This window comes from Dermacentor albipictus, chromosome 5 (genome assembly GCF_038994185.2).
Source record: "Dermacentor albipictus isolate Rhodes 1998 colony chromosome 5, USDA_Dalb.pri_finalv2, whole genome shotgun sequence".
Classification (NCBI taxonomy): Eukaryota; Metazoa; Arthropoda; class Arachnida; order Ixodida; family Ixodidae; genus Dermacentor; species Dermacentor albipictus.
In genome coordinates, this window is record NC_091825.1 from 2,927,721 (window position 1) to 2,943,474 (window position 15,754).

The 15,754-nt window shown below is 47.5% G+C and overlaps 1 protein-coding gene across 1 annotated transcript in view; it reads left to right on the forward strand.

Annotated features, from left to right (window-relative positions):
• The first annotated feature begins 1,444 nt into the window (after positions 1-1,444).
• Positions 1,445-15,754, forward strand: part of ND-B15 (NADH dehydrogenase (ubiquinone) B15 subunit) — a 47,785-nt gene continuing 33,475 nt past the window's right edge. Inside the window, exon 1 of the mRNA XM_070538210.1 lies at positions 1,445-1,669. Within this exon, the coding sequence (XP_070394311.1) occupies positions 1,511-1,669 (159 nt within the window). The 5' untranslated portion in view covers positions 1,445-1,510. The remainder of the gene's footprint in view (positions 1,670-15,754) is intronic.

A 15,754-nucleotide genomic window follows, 5' to 3' on the forward strand; every position in this document is an offset into this window, starting at 1 on the left:
AAGAATATGCTGCACAGCATGGTGGCGGCTTTTTAAGTGCAGGAACTGCCCTTGGACTGCGTGTAACGTTGCAAAGCACACTGCCGCTTGTAAAATACCAAACCACGTCCCCGCAATACTAGTACTTGTTGACCGCAAACCTAAGCCAAGACAGGATGGAGAATGTATTTGGTATTGCGTGCCAGTGCTTCGGTTGCAATGATCATCCAATAGTGGGGCAGTTTTTGATAATTATCAACAACCTGGCTTTCTACAGCCTCGCAAAACCTCCAAAAGGAGCAAAAGTACCCGCAGAAGTAGTGACTGCCCTCTTGCAACCATCTCATATGTCCCCAAAGAAAAAAATGCGCGAATAACTGAACTTGTCGATAATTTACTGGATGGCGGAAACTAGGCTTCTGCTGCATGCAGAGCTGCTCGAGGAGCACAGCAGCCTGAGCGATCCTCAGGGCTGTGTAGACAAAAAAAAAAAAAGTGACAGCAGACTAATCTTTTTATGTAGCTGGGTATGTTGTAAGAAAAATCCTTAAAAGATTTCCTTGCCCTCAATGTGCAACTTGTTTCAGCACTTTGTCTTTGCAAACCGAGTCAAACAACAATGCCTCGCTTACTCGAAATTTTGACCATGGAGGCTTAGTTTATCCATCAAGGCCAGTTGAACAGCTCATAGCAAAGCTTGAGGACGCATTTACGGTGTTTTTCAGTCGCAATAAGCTACACGCAGATAGCATGGTCAGCTTTCTGCATTTTCTTCAGGGACGTGAGCTTCAAGGTGTGAGCTGCGAGGAGCATGGACGTCGAATTACGACAGAAGTGATGAAGTTTTACTCCTTGACTAGGATGCATTTTCTTGTAAAGTCAGTAAACAAAGAGCGCAGCGATAAAAGAAAAAGCTGCGCGCTGTCTGTAGCCTTGCACAGGGCACTTCCCACAAGGAAAGGCATCAGTATATTGTTGCCATGGAACCTTGTGTGATAAAGACATTCCGTCCTGCAATTTGTCCCGCTTCATTTCCTCGTTTCGGTATCATGTACAAGATGTGTTCTTACACTTCTTTACGGCGCAGTAGGTCGGGCCCGATGTGACGCTTGCATTTGCTCCTGCCGCGGCACGCTCTCGGCGTTACAGCTAGTCCGTGTCGAATCTAAATGACAAGAGAACCTATGCCAGAGTTTGCACTGTCTTTAGCACTTTAACGCCTTGTCAAAGCAGTGACAGCAGCACACACACGCTCAACCGACTGAACCAGAGAGCACTACCCCCATGAGGGCTTCTTGCGCCTGCCCGCGCGCCAGCGGGCGGTAGCGCCATCTGCCTTGCGCATAGCAAGTTATTTCAGCTGCGCCGGCTCGGTCGTGACACTAGGAAAACCTTCTAGCCTCTATACCTCTAGTAATTTTGTAGGAAACTATGGTCACGTGAGGGATTTTTGTACGACACGGAGGTTGTACGACAATTAGACGCACCATTATACAGTAGGTCGTAGACCTGGTCTGGCTGGTCATTAAACATGGCGTATAGACAGCCGTCGTCGATCCGCGTTGAGACGGAACTCTCGCACGAGGAGAAGCGTCTGATTCAAGAGCGAGCCAAACTCAAAGCACAGCTGAGGCAAGAGTACGTTCGCCAACTCACAGATCCGCACAAACATGGCTCGGGAGGCACTTTGGTGAGCTTTCTACGTTCGGTTGGGTGAATCAAGGTCGACTTGAATACTCATGTGACGAGTGCGGCAAGGTTCTGACTGGTGTTGTATGTGTTGCGGGCTGCTTTTTCGTCGCGACGATAGATTTGATTTTTTACAAGCCCTACTCCAGGAGGGCACATGTAACCGGCAAACGGGGGCTTCAGAAGAGCACCTGAGATTATAACAAAGGAGGCGACGCAGGATCTTTAGGGCGCCCAAGGGGTGCGGGGGTATCAAAGCTGGGTGGCGGGGCCACGGAGGCCGAAGCGTTCCAGGGGGTGTTCGCATGAAAAAATTGGCTGTCCGCGATAGCGGAAAGCCGATCTCATACAGCCCAGGCCTCGGCGCGCCCCAACCCACGGACCAGTCCGGCTTCCAGCTTTGGTGTCCTGGAGGCGCCGCCAATAATGTGAAATAATGACACTTTGTTACATTTAGTAAAAAGCTGGATTAAATTAATATAATTACGTCCAGCCGCCAACTTGTGACGCTAAGTTCAACAGTGCCGCACCCCGCAATTCTGCAACACCAGTCAGAAATTTGCCACGAGTGCTTCGCTAAAGTTGTTTATATTGCGCCACCAACCCCATGGCTGTAGTCATTGTCTGGCACGGGCTGGACGCACTTGATGTTTACGTGAAGCATACCTGAGAACACACGTGGTTTACATTGCTGGGTGAGCAGTCTTTTCTGCTGGTCAACCAAACCTCGCACTAGAAAGGCAGCTAATGAAATGGAGGCCTTAGCACCAAAGCGGTATATTGAAGACGCCGTGACTGCTATGCAAGCCGATTGCAAAAATTTCCAAAAGGGACAGGCAGCTGCTTTGGAAACTGCACGCAAACATGCAGAAAATGAGAAGGCTTTGCGCAGTGACTTGATACGTGCGAACGAGGAACGCGCTGCCGCCGTAAACGAAATTAAAGTGCTAAATACGAAGCTAGTAGCGTTGGAATCATCTGTGCCATCTGAACCAGCTGGGGATTCTGGAACGTGTTTGGAAACATTGCGTGACGTTTCCAATCAGCTGTATAAAATATCTTCAAGATGTGAAAATGCGGAAAACCGTATGCGATGATCCAACCTGCTCTTCTTTGGAATAGCAGATGAGGCTAAGGAAAACTGGGCAGCTTCAGAAAAAAAAGTGATACAATTTTGCTCCGAAAAATTAGGTACGGAATTCACGACTGCGCAGTTTGAGAGGGTGCACCGATTAGGGAAGTTTGCGGAAGGCAGGGTGAGGCCTATTATTGCGAAAATGACGTTTTTCAAAGACAAAGGCCGTATCTTGTCTTCTGCACGAAAACTGAAAGGGTCTGGTTTTTCAATTCGCGAGGATTTTTCGCCAGCTACCCGGCAGGCAAGAAAGCAGCTAATTGCTTTTGCGAAAACTGAAGCAAAGCCATTTACGTTGTCAACCGATCGACTACGAATTGGGGACGCCATTTATATTTTCGATAGCACTCGGAATACAGTTGTTCCTTGTGTTAAATAGCAGCAAACCACACTGCATGATGTGAACTGTAGGAAGTCAAAGTCACCTGTCATCGCACCATCATTATCAATATCTTTCACAAATATCCGAAGTCTGTTGCCTAAACGCGACGATATTGCCTCATTTCTTGATGACCGCAGTTCAGATATTCTTGTTCTCACTGAAACATGGCTACACTCTGAAATAACAGATAATGAAATATTTCCACATGATAGCACATACAACATTTTAAGGTGTGATCGGACCGAAAAGAGAGGTGGTGGCATACTCCTTGGTATCAAAAGAACAGTTACCTCACAAGTTATTAATGTAGATTCTAGTATTGAGATAGTATGGGCTGAATGTCAAACCTACAGAAACAAGCTACTGATAGGATGTTGTTATCGTCCTCCCGATGCAAACCAGTACTTTTTTATCGAACTGCGCAATAGTATTTCTAAAGCCCTTGAGCTCTGTCAGGCTGATATCATCTATGTTTTTGGCGACTTTAGGTTTCCTTTGATCGACTGGAATAACCTATCATCCTCTTGTCATACATCAATGGAGTTCATTTCTTTAATGTTAGATTTCAATTTATTCCAAATAATTACCCAGCCCACCCGTGGCACTAACATTTTAGATTTAGTTTTCACTAACACCCCTGAAACAATTGGTGAAGTTGTTTGCTTAGACGGTTTCAGTGATCACAAGCTACTACAACTTACTCTTAACATTCCCTTGAAATATACAGGCGTCTCAAACAAATCATCCGTGATTACAACAGGGGAGACTATGGCAATATTAACAAAGAACTTGAGACTTTTCTTTCTGGCACCTTTTTAGCTTCGTTTTCTGCTCGGTCAGTCAACGAAAACTGGCTTCTGTTTAAAGAAAAGCTGTGTGCTTTAGTGGAAACGTATATCCCCCAAATAAGAATAACAGGCGATAGACAGAACCCTTGGTTCACCAAGCACCTTCGACGGCTCAGAAACAAGAAGAAAAGGCTATACGCAACTGCAAAGCGTACAAACTCACCCGTGGTATGGGACAAATATAGCTCATTTTTGAAAGTTTACTGTTCATCTTTAAGAGAGGCTAAAGAAAAATACTACTCTCAAGATCTACCTTCACTACTTAAAAACAACCCCCGAAAATTCTGGCAGGTGATTTCACCCAATAGTGGCTCACATCACATTTCACTAAATGATAGGAATCAAGCTGCAATCAGTGCCAAGGAATGCCCAGTCGTCTTTAATGAATTTTTTTCATCCATATTCACAATAGAAGACCATTCTAATCTGCCGGAAGTCACTGATCTAGATTACCAGTACATGCAATCCATCGATGTAACAGAGGATGGTATCACAGGTCTCATAAATAACCTTAAGTTGACTACTTCTTCGGGTGTCGATAATATTAACTCAAAAATTTTAAAGAATACAGTCACGTTATCTAGCAAATTCCTATGCAATATATTCCGCCAGTCGTTGTCATCAGGCCAGCTTCCCTTAGACTGGAAAATTGCAAAAGTGATACCAGTTCACAAAAATGGTAGCAAGAATTCCCCAGAAAACTATCGGCCTATATCATTGACAAGTATTTGCTGCAAAATGCTTGAACATATCATTGCATCTCACATATATCATCATCTGGAATCAAATAATTTTTTCTTTATTAACCAACATGGGTTTAGGAAAGGTTTGTCATGTGAGACGCAGTTACTAGAATTCACTACAGACTTGCATTTTAACATGGACCATAATCTTCAAACAGATTGCTTTTTTCTCGACTTCTCCAAAGCCTTCGACCGTGTGGCTCACTGTCGTTTAATTTCCAAGTTATCCGTTCTCAAATTAGACTGCTTAACGCTCTCCTGGATTCGTAACTTCCTCACAAACCGTCAGCAATTTACAGTCGTTAATAATTTTACGTCACCCCTTGCATATGTCAGTTCCGGTGTACCGCAGGGTAGCGTACTAGGACCCTTGCTTTTTCTTATTTACATCAATGATCTGCCCAATAACATCTCATCCTGCATGCGTGTTTTCGCCGATGATTGTATAATATATCGACCCATTCGCAGCCTTGATGACCATCGCATTCTTCAAGAGGACCTTCATCTCGTTACCAAATGGTGTGAAGACTGGCAAATGAAACTTAACTCATCTAAATGCCAACTAATGACATTCACGCGAAAAACAACAACTCATAGGTTTTCCTATTATATCAACTCAAATATAGTATCTCAGGCACCAGCATATAAATATCTAGGCGTAAATCTTACACCGAGCCTTTCCTGGGCCTTTCACATTGCAACTATATGCGCAAACGCTTCCAAATCTCTTGGGTATATTCGCCGCAACTTGCGTAATTGCCCGTCTAACATCCGTAAATTAGCATTCGTATCATTTGTACGCCCTCAGCTCGAATTCGCGTCCCCTATATGGTCTCCCTACCATGAATACCTAATCCACATGTTAGAAGCCATCCAAAACCGAGCTAGTCGATTTATTTCCCGAAATTACAGCTACCAGTCAAGCATTACTCAAATAAAACTCGACCTTTCACTTCAATCACTGAGTAGCCGACGTGACATAGCCCTCCTGTCCTTGCTCCATCCACCAAACTTGCCACTGGAACGCGCGTCTTGCACATCACGACGACTTTATAATGATTTAAGCCTCACTCGCATTTATGGCAACACTAACGCATTTAACTTCTCGGCTTTACCACGAGCGATTCGGTTATGGAATTCGCTTCCTAATAGCACTGTCGCTCAAATGAGCAATGATAAATTCAGACAACTACTAAACCTACAGTCTTCATCATAACAAATATATTCATCTGTACATATGTCATGTCATATAATACGTGACTTTCTTGTTACTGTGGTTTCAATTTTGTTCGCTTTATGTACTCGCGCAATGTACGTTATTTCGCGCAAGTGTTACATTGCCTTTTATGTTACGAGTGAATTGCCCTTTTCATTCCTTTCCCGATAACGCTTTGTATTGATTTAGCGTTTTCTTTTAACACTGTTTGGAAGCATGTGATCATTACAAACATTTTTAGCTCACATTTTTTAGCGCTCATATATATGTTTTCTCTTGTCATTTGTTCAATGACGCCCCCCTTACTCAATGCTCCCCTTGGGGCCTGTAAGGTACTTTGAAATAAATAAAATAAAATAAAATAAAGCCTTCACTTGATCGTGTGCGGTTTCACTGAGGGAGCAGCAATGCAGTTAGGAGAATGCAAAAAAAAAAAGTCAATGGGAATTCAATGAAGGGTAAGTAAAATGGAAAGAAATACAGCGAAACATGTTGCTCACTGCTTATCGCACGGGGCCGGACGTGCGCGCACTTGATGCGAGCACCATGCAAAACTCGTTAACTGACCTGTGCATGAGCAATCAACAGTTACATGTTTGTGCTGGTGTGTCGAAGATCCAGAATGCAATGGGCTATGCTGCACAGGAAAAGGAAAGATTGCTCAGGCTTAATTACGATGACTGGACGTGTAGTGTAGGAGGCACATTAACCTTCGAGACCTCGTACATTATATTGCACATTGTCTTGATTCCATCTCATAATTAGCCAGGCAGCAATAACACATTCACCTCGAATATTGTTACGTTGTCGATGGCGTCTTGGGTGCCGCCGTAGAAGGGGTATCGTGCCGCGGTCCGACGACATGGAAGGAAGGACAAAAGAACAGTTAAAGAACCCTCAAGTGATCCTTTTTTAAATCATGGTAACACCTGTACAAAAATAGGCATGCCAGCAGTTGACGCAAACGAAAAATCGGCAGTCGTGATTTTTAATGATAATCAGGGTGGCGAGCATAGGATACAGGAGGTTACGCTGAGTACCTAACGGAACATGAAAAATATGTAATGACTAAAAGTAGCAGGAATGCAGCTTTGATGAAAAATGAACATTGTGCAATTACAATAGGTACAAGGTGATGAGAGGGATTCGGAAAGGGCTTATGGTACCAGGTCTGACTTTTGGCAATGCGGTCCTGTGCTTGAGATCAGAGGTTTGAACAAGGTTGGAAATTAAGCAATGAAGGGTAGGTAGGCTTGCTTTGGGAGCACACGGTAATACACCAAATCAGGGGGCACAAGGTGTCATGGGATGGACTTCATTCGAGGGCAGCATGGAGGAAGGAAGAAAGTGAGGAGGAGCCCTGATGTCATTCTTTGTGAAGCTAAGTGAAGCTGGAAATTAGCGTTGCTCTGCCATCTTGTCGGGCCAATTCTCTCTTGTTTACACTTCTTGGGAAACCATGCCGCGCTACGCGCAATCAGGCTGTTAGGACGCGCGCGCTCTGCAGCAATCCTAAACCAAAGGACATTTGCGATGTCGCCTCAGTTTCAAAGAAGTTCATAATTAACTTTGCAAATTGGGCTGTGAAATCGAATCCGCTGCTTTTACTGGCTTTTATCAACATAAACATGCTTTATCAGCCCAGTCAACTGAACTGTACTCATCAACCGCAGGTAAAGGCTCCTGCCCAGTTCTTGAGCATTTTTAAAAAAGATCACCTTTATTGCTCCCTTCTACTTGCTTTTCTCTGCTTGGACTTCCTGGGGCTCTCAGACAAACTTGCGAGCTAGAGATCTGACGATGCGAAAAAAATGTACGCATTCTCGCACTGCACTGCAAGAATGCACTGGAGACACATAAGGCACATGAACCCATTTGGAGTTTATGAGCACAAACACGTATTCTCGCTGTGGCTTGAGAAATCGTCGTGCTTTATTGAACAAATTTTGGGTGGTCGCGCATCATTACCACAGCGTGCCGGCAAGGAGGCAGAATGTCATTTCTGACTGCGCATTTAGATATAATGAATGCGGCCTGAGGTGCCTTTTCACGGTAAGCGATAGCCGGTGCACAGTGCAGAACAGCACATGCGACCATGGAACCGCTTGATGTGTTTGCAGTGTAATGGGGTGTACTGAACAGTTCAGATGGTGGCGTCCGTTCGTAACCGAGAAGGCAGGTGGCACAGAGCAGGAACAGCTGGTTGCCCGAACGGCTCACAGTTGTGCTAAGCACTGGCGATCCGGCTGGCCCACTGGTTGCACTGCAGGCATTATACAGACGATCTGGCTGGCCTTGTTCTTGTGCTCTTCTTTTTCATTACAGCAGGCATACGTTCTGTGGAGACTTGCTCACTCTTGCAGCACATTTGCAAACCTTCACTTCCTTGTGCTTCTCGCGTGCACAGATAAGATACACCTGCGGTAGGGTGGATTCGTTCCTTAAGTCAAAGCAGCCATTTCTTTCCCATCTTCCTGGATGAAGCGTCGACTGGCCGGCGCATGGTGCCGAGGGCAGCAAAATGCACATATTCTGTGTAACGCTCTATCAGCATGTGTATTGTGGTACACCTGTGGAGGTGTGTATGGCCATCGAACGCGCTCTGCTTAAAAGAGTTCGTGCTGCCGCGAGTACTGCGAGAAACAAGCAACAGTTGAGCAACTTTTCTTTAAATATGCACAAAATGCAAGTTGTTACTGAACACAAAATTCTAAAACCAGCATTATGCATTCTTGAATAATGTACCATGCGCTGTCAAAAGCAGGAATCATTGACCTCTAAGGTGTTCATTGTACAGATTCCAAAATGCATCGGTTTCAGCGTGTGATGGCACGTTAGCATGATTCCGTCAAAGAGGGCAAAATTTCTCATGAATATTCCCTCGTACGTTGCCATTGCATTGGCACGGTACATTGTGTACTGCGTTACATGTGCGTTCATTTCACGAGTTTTAGTTCATCCTGTCCCACCTTGCCACAGCAACATCCGAGTGAGCACGGTCCAGATAACACAGTGCAACAAAACACGGAGTCTAATGCAGCACGTTTGCCATGGTACAAAACCTATGGAGCAACACATGTAAGCGCACACAACCATAACAAAGCTGCCATTGTGGCCTGAGAACATAGCCGCTACAGCAAAAGAAAAAAAAAAGCAAAGGAGAAACTACCGCGTCATTTCCTCCACAGCTTTTTCTTAGCGCACTGAGTGGGCAGGGCTTCTCAGTTTTTTCCTTCCTCCATGGAGGGCAGGGAAGCTAGCAGAAAGATAGAATTTGAGGAGCGATTAATAGAAATGGCAGGACAGCGGTGGGCAAGAAAAGTTTTCAGTTACTTGTAAACAGAAAATGGAGGAAGCAAATTATCACACGGAACACCAAGGAGATTGACCACGCTCATGAAAGTGCTGCTAGTGGTGCGTGTCACTTAAAGAAGAAGAAAGAACAAGATGCTTCTTCACGTTAGTAGCATGCCATAAGAACTGACTTGCAATGCAATTTATGTCCTTGAGCTCTTTTTGTACTCTCGGGAGGTTAGACAAAGTTGATGGCTATTACTAAGCCCATTGTCTCTATGACTGCTAGTATTTATACTGAATCAAATGCCTTTTTGTAATCTATGAAAGCCATGTAGAAAGGCTGATTGTACTCTGCAGATTTCTAGATTACTAAACTGGTTACATGGATGTTATCCATCACACAGTATCCCTTCCTGAAGGAGCCATCCCTTCCTGAATGAAGCCAGCCTGTTCCCTTGTTTGACTGAAGTCAAGTGTTGCCCTTATTCTACCAGAAATTATCTCAGTGAATATTTCATACAGTACTGGAAGAAAGCTAATGGGCCTATAATTTTTCAAATCTTTAACATCTCCCTTTTTGTAGATTAGTAAACGTTGGCATTCTTCCAGTTCTCTGGGACCCTGTAAGTTGTGAGACATTTCGTTTAAAGGGTCGCAAGCTTTTCAAACATGTTGTCTCCTCCATCTTTGATTAAATCGACTGTTATTCCATTTTCTCCTGCCGCCTTTCGTCATTTCATGTCTTCTACGGTTATTCTAACTTCATCGCAAGTTATAGAGGAAGCCTCTGTAACCTGTTCATTACTACTTTCGATGGAGGTATCCTGGCTGCTCTGGGTATTGTACAGGTCAGTATAGAATTCTTCCACTGCTTTTACTATATATTCAAAATTGCTGATGATAGTGCCCTGCTTATCTTTCAGTGCATACATCTTGGCTTGTCCTATGCCAAGTTTTCTTCTCACTGATTTCATGCTGCGTCCATTTATTACTGCTTCCTCAGTCTTACTTGCATTATAATTTCGAATATGGGGGCTGAGGAGCACAGTTGTACCTCACATGGGCTCCTGCTTTTCTCGCTATTTTGTGTGGAACATTGCTTGGAAACTCGGCGAATTCGGTAACCTCGGATTCCTGAAGTTGCAAGGCATCGTTTGACACCAGCCACGACGCGGTGAGTAGATCTTTCCTCGAATAACCAAACCCTGAACATTCTGTGACCATGCGCTCCAAGATAACCCTAACGCCGGGGCACCCGTGGCACGAGCGGGAGACCACCGGCTCGCGCCTGCATGTTCGCGGTGCACGCGCACGGCGCTTTCACAGTAGGAGTGAATCACGCATAACCAGCATCTGAGGCAAAGCGCGCCTGCTTTTCTGGAAACACAGATGGCGAACGCTTTACAAGAGTCGACAACGGCGCGAATGGAGGTGACCGGGGCTAACTCCGATACCATACCACAGTGGACATACGACGCGAATAGCGGCAAAACGATGGGTAAAGCCCACATCGAGTGGCTACAAGTTGGTTGTAAAGGCAGATCAGCAAAAGAAGACAATAAATCCACCGAGGAAAGAGCCATGGAAGTCCTGAAACCAGACCCCAAACATCAAGCACAACCACTGCCGCAGCGCCAACACATTCTGAAGATGCGCCCCTTCCCTACTGACGACTTCAAGATCGTCTTCCACCCTCAAGCAGGTCTTGACCTCTCGAAGCACACACTCATCGCAGTGACACATGCCATCGGAAGATCCAGTGGTTTGGCCCAGCATAACTTTCACAATAATGTCCGAGTACAAGTGCAGAAACTAGAGAATGTGATCGTCGCGAGTACGGCAAGTACGGAATGAGCTTCCAAACTGCAGCATATCAACACCATACAACTCGGCGGAACCGTCTATCAAGTAAATCTGCACATTCGACACCCAGACGATGTGTGCTGCAGAGTGATATATGGCCTCGAACCGGGTACAAGTCCCGCGGAGATTGTTGCCGGCCTTCGAGTGCACTCAAGATACACGGTTCTCGGCGCGCGCATGCTAGGATCTTCAACAGCCGCGGTTATCACCTTCGACGGACAGCACGTCCCTTATTACGTAACGTACCAGAGCGCTGACTACAGATGCAAGCCCTACCGAAAATCCATCCACTACTGCAGAACCTGCGGTGCCATCGGACACCGACAGGATATCTGTCCTCAGTCGAGAGCCAACTTCTGCTACTCATGCGGGTGCGATGGGATCACGGAAAAACACGATTGTCACCCGAAGTGCAAAATTTGCGGCGGAGACCATGAAACAGCAGGCAAGGAATGCAAAAAGAAAGTCCGCAACAACCCGCCTCCCTACCAAGTAAGAAGACAGCAACTTGACAACGCTCGCGCCCAAGGGAATCACTGGAGCTCGAGCACCGAAGACTTCCCCGCGCTGGTTACCGCCTCAGACAGCTCACGGGGGCCCTCGCCTCGACAAAGACCTGGCGGGAGACGCTCTTGCTCTATCCTAAGATCGAGCTCTACATCCCGCTCTCAGTCACGGTCTTGCTCCACTAGACGAATCACTTACGTCGCCGCGGCGAACGGAAGCAGCGCCTCGAATTCCTCACACAACCGAGCAGTTCGGGCGAGACAGCGATGATACGGACTCTCGAACATAAAGTACAGGATCTACAGAGGACGATACAACAGCAACCGGTAGCTGAGTGCAACATGTCAGAACTCGAAGAAAGAGTAGCGAAGAGAGTAGAAGAAAGCATACTAAAACATGTAGAAACCAGAATAATGAAGCGGGTAGACGAACGGCTGCAATCACATGAAGCGAAGATTCTCGACCTTGTTGAACAACGCCTTCAAGTCTTCGAGGAAACCCTCACTACAAAACTTCTCGCATCAGCAGACAGAACCATACAGACAGTGACAAATAAGATCATGGAAAAGGTAGAGCCACTAACCCATACGGTCACCACACTCGACGCCAAACTGGACGGCTTCATGGCACAACAACACAACTTCATGACCTATGCTTACAAGAATTTCGTGACCCATGAACATCTGGCGGAGCAGTTAGGAACCAAACGCAAAGGACGAAGGTCAATACGAGGGGAATCCGCAGAGGATTCTAGCTTGACAACGCCAAACCACCTACTCCAGGTGGAGGACAACCACCAACATGGTGTCTCCCAAACGTAGACATACCGAGCCGCTTCCCACCCTCCGCATTTGGCACTGGAATTGCAGATCCTATAGACCCCGCTCGGCCAACCTGCAAGAATATCTCAAGGCAAACAATCCAGACATAATCGCGCTACAGGAAACCAACACTAAGAAAATAAAGCTCCCCGGCTACAACACTATGACACACACTGCCCGCACCGCAATTCTTGTCAAGAAGACACTCACCACACAGCCTCACGAAATTCAAGACACTGAAATCGAACACATCATAGTGGAGGTGTTGCCGACTCGCAAGAATCAACAGAGCCTATACCTGGCCAATCTCTACAGCCCACCACGGGAGCAGCTACTCCACTACGACCACTTCATCCGGGACCTTCGCAAGAGCGCTAACGGCAACCGGCTTGTTGTGGTAGGGGACTTTAACGCCCCACACGCGGCCTGGGGCTACCCCAATACCACCAAGAAAGGGGCACGGGTTCACGACACCGCACAGCAGCACGGTTTTACTTTATGGAATGACCTGCTCCAACCCACCAGAGTGGGCAACAGCGTGTCGAGGGACACCAATCCTGATCTCACGTTCACTCGAGACGTGCGAAAGGCCACGTGGACCCGACTCTCGGACACGCTAGGGAGCGATCACCACATAATTCAAATCGAGGTTGAACAATCTCACCGTGCGCACAAGACAGGAAAGGCGCGACTCACTGACTGGAATGCGTATAGGAATGAGCTTGACAACGATTCGGACATCGAAGACATTGAAGCTTGGCTAAACGGTATCATAGGTGCGGCTGACGGCCACACCAGGATGATTCAACTAGACGAGGACAATCCGGCGGTCGGTAACCACCTACTGCACTTATGGGAGGCTCGGCGATCGCTCCTCAAACGATGGCGCCGAATTGCCCTATTAAGCATGCAGGCACAGGAGTACGCTGAACAGCTAGCGAGTCAGAACTGGCGATCCTTCTGCAACCAACTTCAAGGGACCCTCAGCACAAAGAAAACTTGGCATATACTTCGATCCCTAGTTGACGACACTCACACCAAAACCCAAGAAAGACATACAATTCACCGACTAATCCGCAACTATGGCGGCACAGAGGAACAGCTACTCCAAGAACTTCAGACGAAGCTACATGGCTCAGCTAACCCGCAAACCACTGCCACCAACCTTTCCACCCCCAGGGAGTACCAAGGAGCGCCGAACGGAGAGCTAGATCAGCCTTTCACAGAGGCAGGGTTGCAGGCGGCCCTCTCTAGGCTAACACGCAATACGAGCCCGGGCAAAGACAGAGTCACCAACAAGCACCTTTGACAGCTACCCTCTCGGGCGTTGACGGCTTTCCTTCGGTACTATAACGACTGCTGGATTAAGGGCGAGCTACCAACAGCCTGGAAACACTCGGAGGTAACCATGGTACCCAAGCCAAACAAACCCATCTCCATCGCAAATCTCCGCCCCATCTCCCTTACGTCCTGCACCGGGAAACTGAACACATGGTCAACGAGCGGCTCACCACACATCTCAAGGAAAGCGATCGCTATCCGCACACCATGTTCGGTTTCCGCCAGATGCTCTCCACGCAGGACGTCCTCTTCCAGCTAAAGGAAGATATTCTTGACCATTTGAGCAAACACAGCAAGTCTTCCATTCTAGCGCTAGACGTAAAGAGCGCCTTTGATAACGTGAGCCATGAAGCCATTCTCCGTAACCTAGAAGATATCGGCTGCAGGGCCAAAACATATGCCTACATGTGCGCTTTCCTCACCAACCACGCGGCCACCGTGGGGATTGCCAACCTCCGGAGCAAGACATTTCACCTACCTAACGGGTACGCCACAAGGTTCGGTAGTCTCGCCACTCCTCTTCAACGTGGCCCTCCTCAAGCTTCCCCGCCTCCTAGACACCGTCCCAGGGATATTCCATGCTCTATATGCAGATGATATCACACTGCGGACGAGAGGCGCGAGCACGGGTGAACAGGAGGCCCGTCTTCAGGAGGCGGTCAACATCATCGAACGGTACCTCAACACTTGCGGCCTCCACTGTGCTCCAGATAAATCCAAGCTGTTAGTACTCGGGGCACGCACTCGGGGCCGGCCCCCAAGCCACGACGCACCGGACCCACAAGTCCTTCTTCAGGGAGTCCCGATACCGAAGGTCGACTCACTTCGAGTCCTCGGGGTCCATATACGCAAGGACGGGTCCGGCTCCGCCACACTCCCCAGGCTACACAACACCGTGGCACAGCTCACTCATCTGATACGACGGGTGGCCAATCGCCGCAATGGCCTCAAAGAGCACGACACTTTGCAAATGGTGCAAGCCCTCCTTTACAGCCGCATTACATACGGAACTCCTTACCTCAACCTGAAGACAGCCGAGAAACAAAAACTAAACCTTCTAATAAGAAAGGCCACGAAGCTCGCCTTAGGACTACCTACAACCGCCTCCACTAACCGATTGCTTTGCATGGGAGTTCACAACTCCTGGGAAGAACTCGCGGAAGTGCACCTCATCAACCAGATCGAGAGACTCAAGCTCACAACCACAGGCCGAGCAATACTCCAACGCACAGGATATGCAACCAATCTAGAACACGATGGAGAACGCAAGGAAAAGATCACATCGAAGCTGCGAGAATGTCTACAGGTTCTTCAGATCCCTCGGAACATGCATCCAGAACACCGTCGAGGCAGACGGCTCGCCAGGGTAAACGCCATCAGACACAAGCACCGTAACGACCCGCAGGCACGCTACATGGACGCAGCCAAGTATCCGGGCCGAAACGCCTTCGCCATCAGCGTGACAGACTACAGGGGGACGACACTGGCGTTGGCGACAATTCTCGCCAAACGCGCGGAGACAGCTGAGGAGGCGCTATAGCACTCGCCACCCATACAAGCGAGGATGCCATAGTGGTCTTCACCGACTCTCAAACAGCGGCACGCAACTACATGAAGGGCAGGATCCCTATCAAAGCGATCAACTTACTGAAACGTGGCGATACTCCTCCCCCTTACACCTGCGTCATGTGGGTTCCGGGACACGAGGCACTCGAGGGGAATGAAGCGGCACACACCGCTGCCCGCGCAAGCATCAACTGGGCTTCCCCGCATGACATTCTAGACAGGCCCCACCCACCCAAATCAGAGGAGAAAACGGAAACAATACCATTAACTTACCAAGCACTGCTACAACACTATCGGCTTGGACGCAGGGTCTACCCTCCACCACATCCAAAACTAACAAGAGACGAAGGCACCGACTACAGGCAAC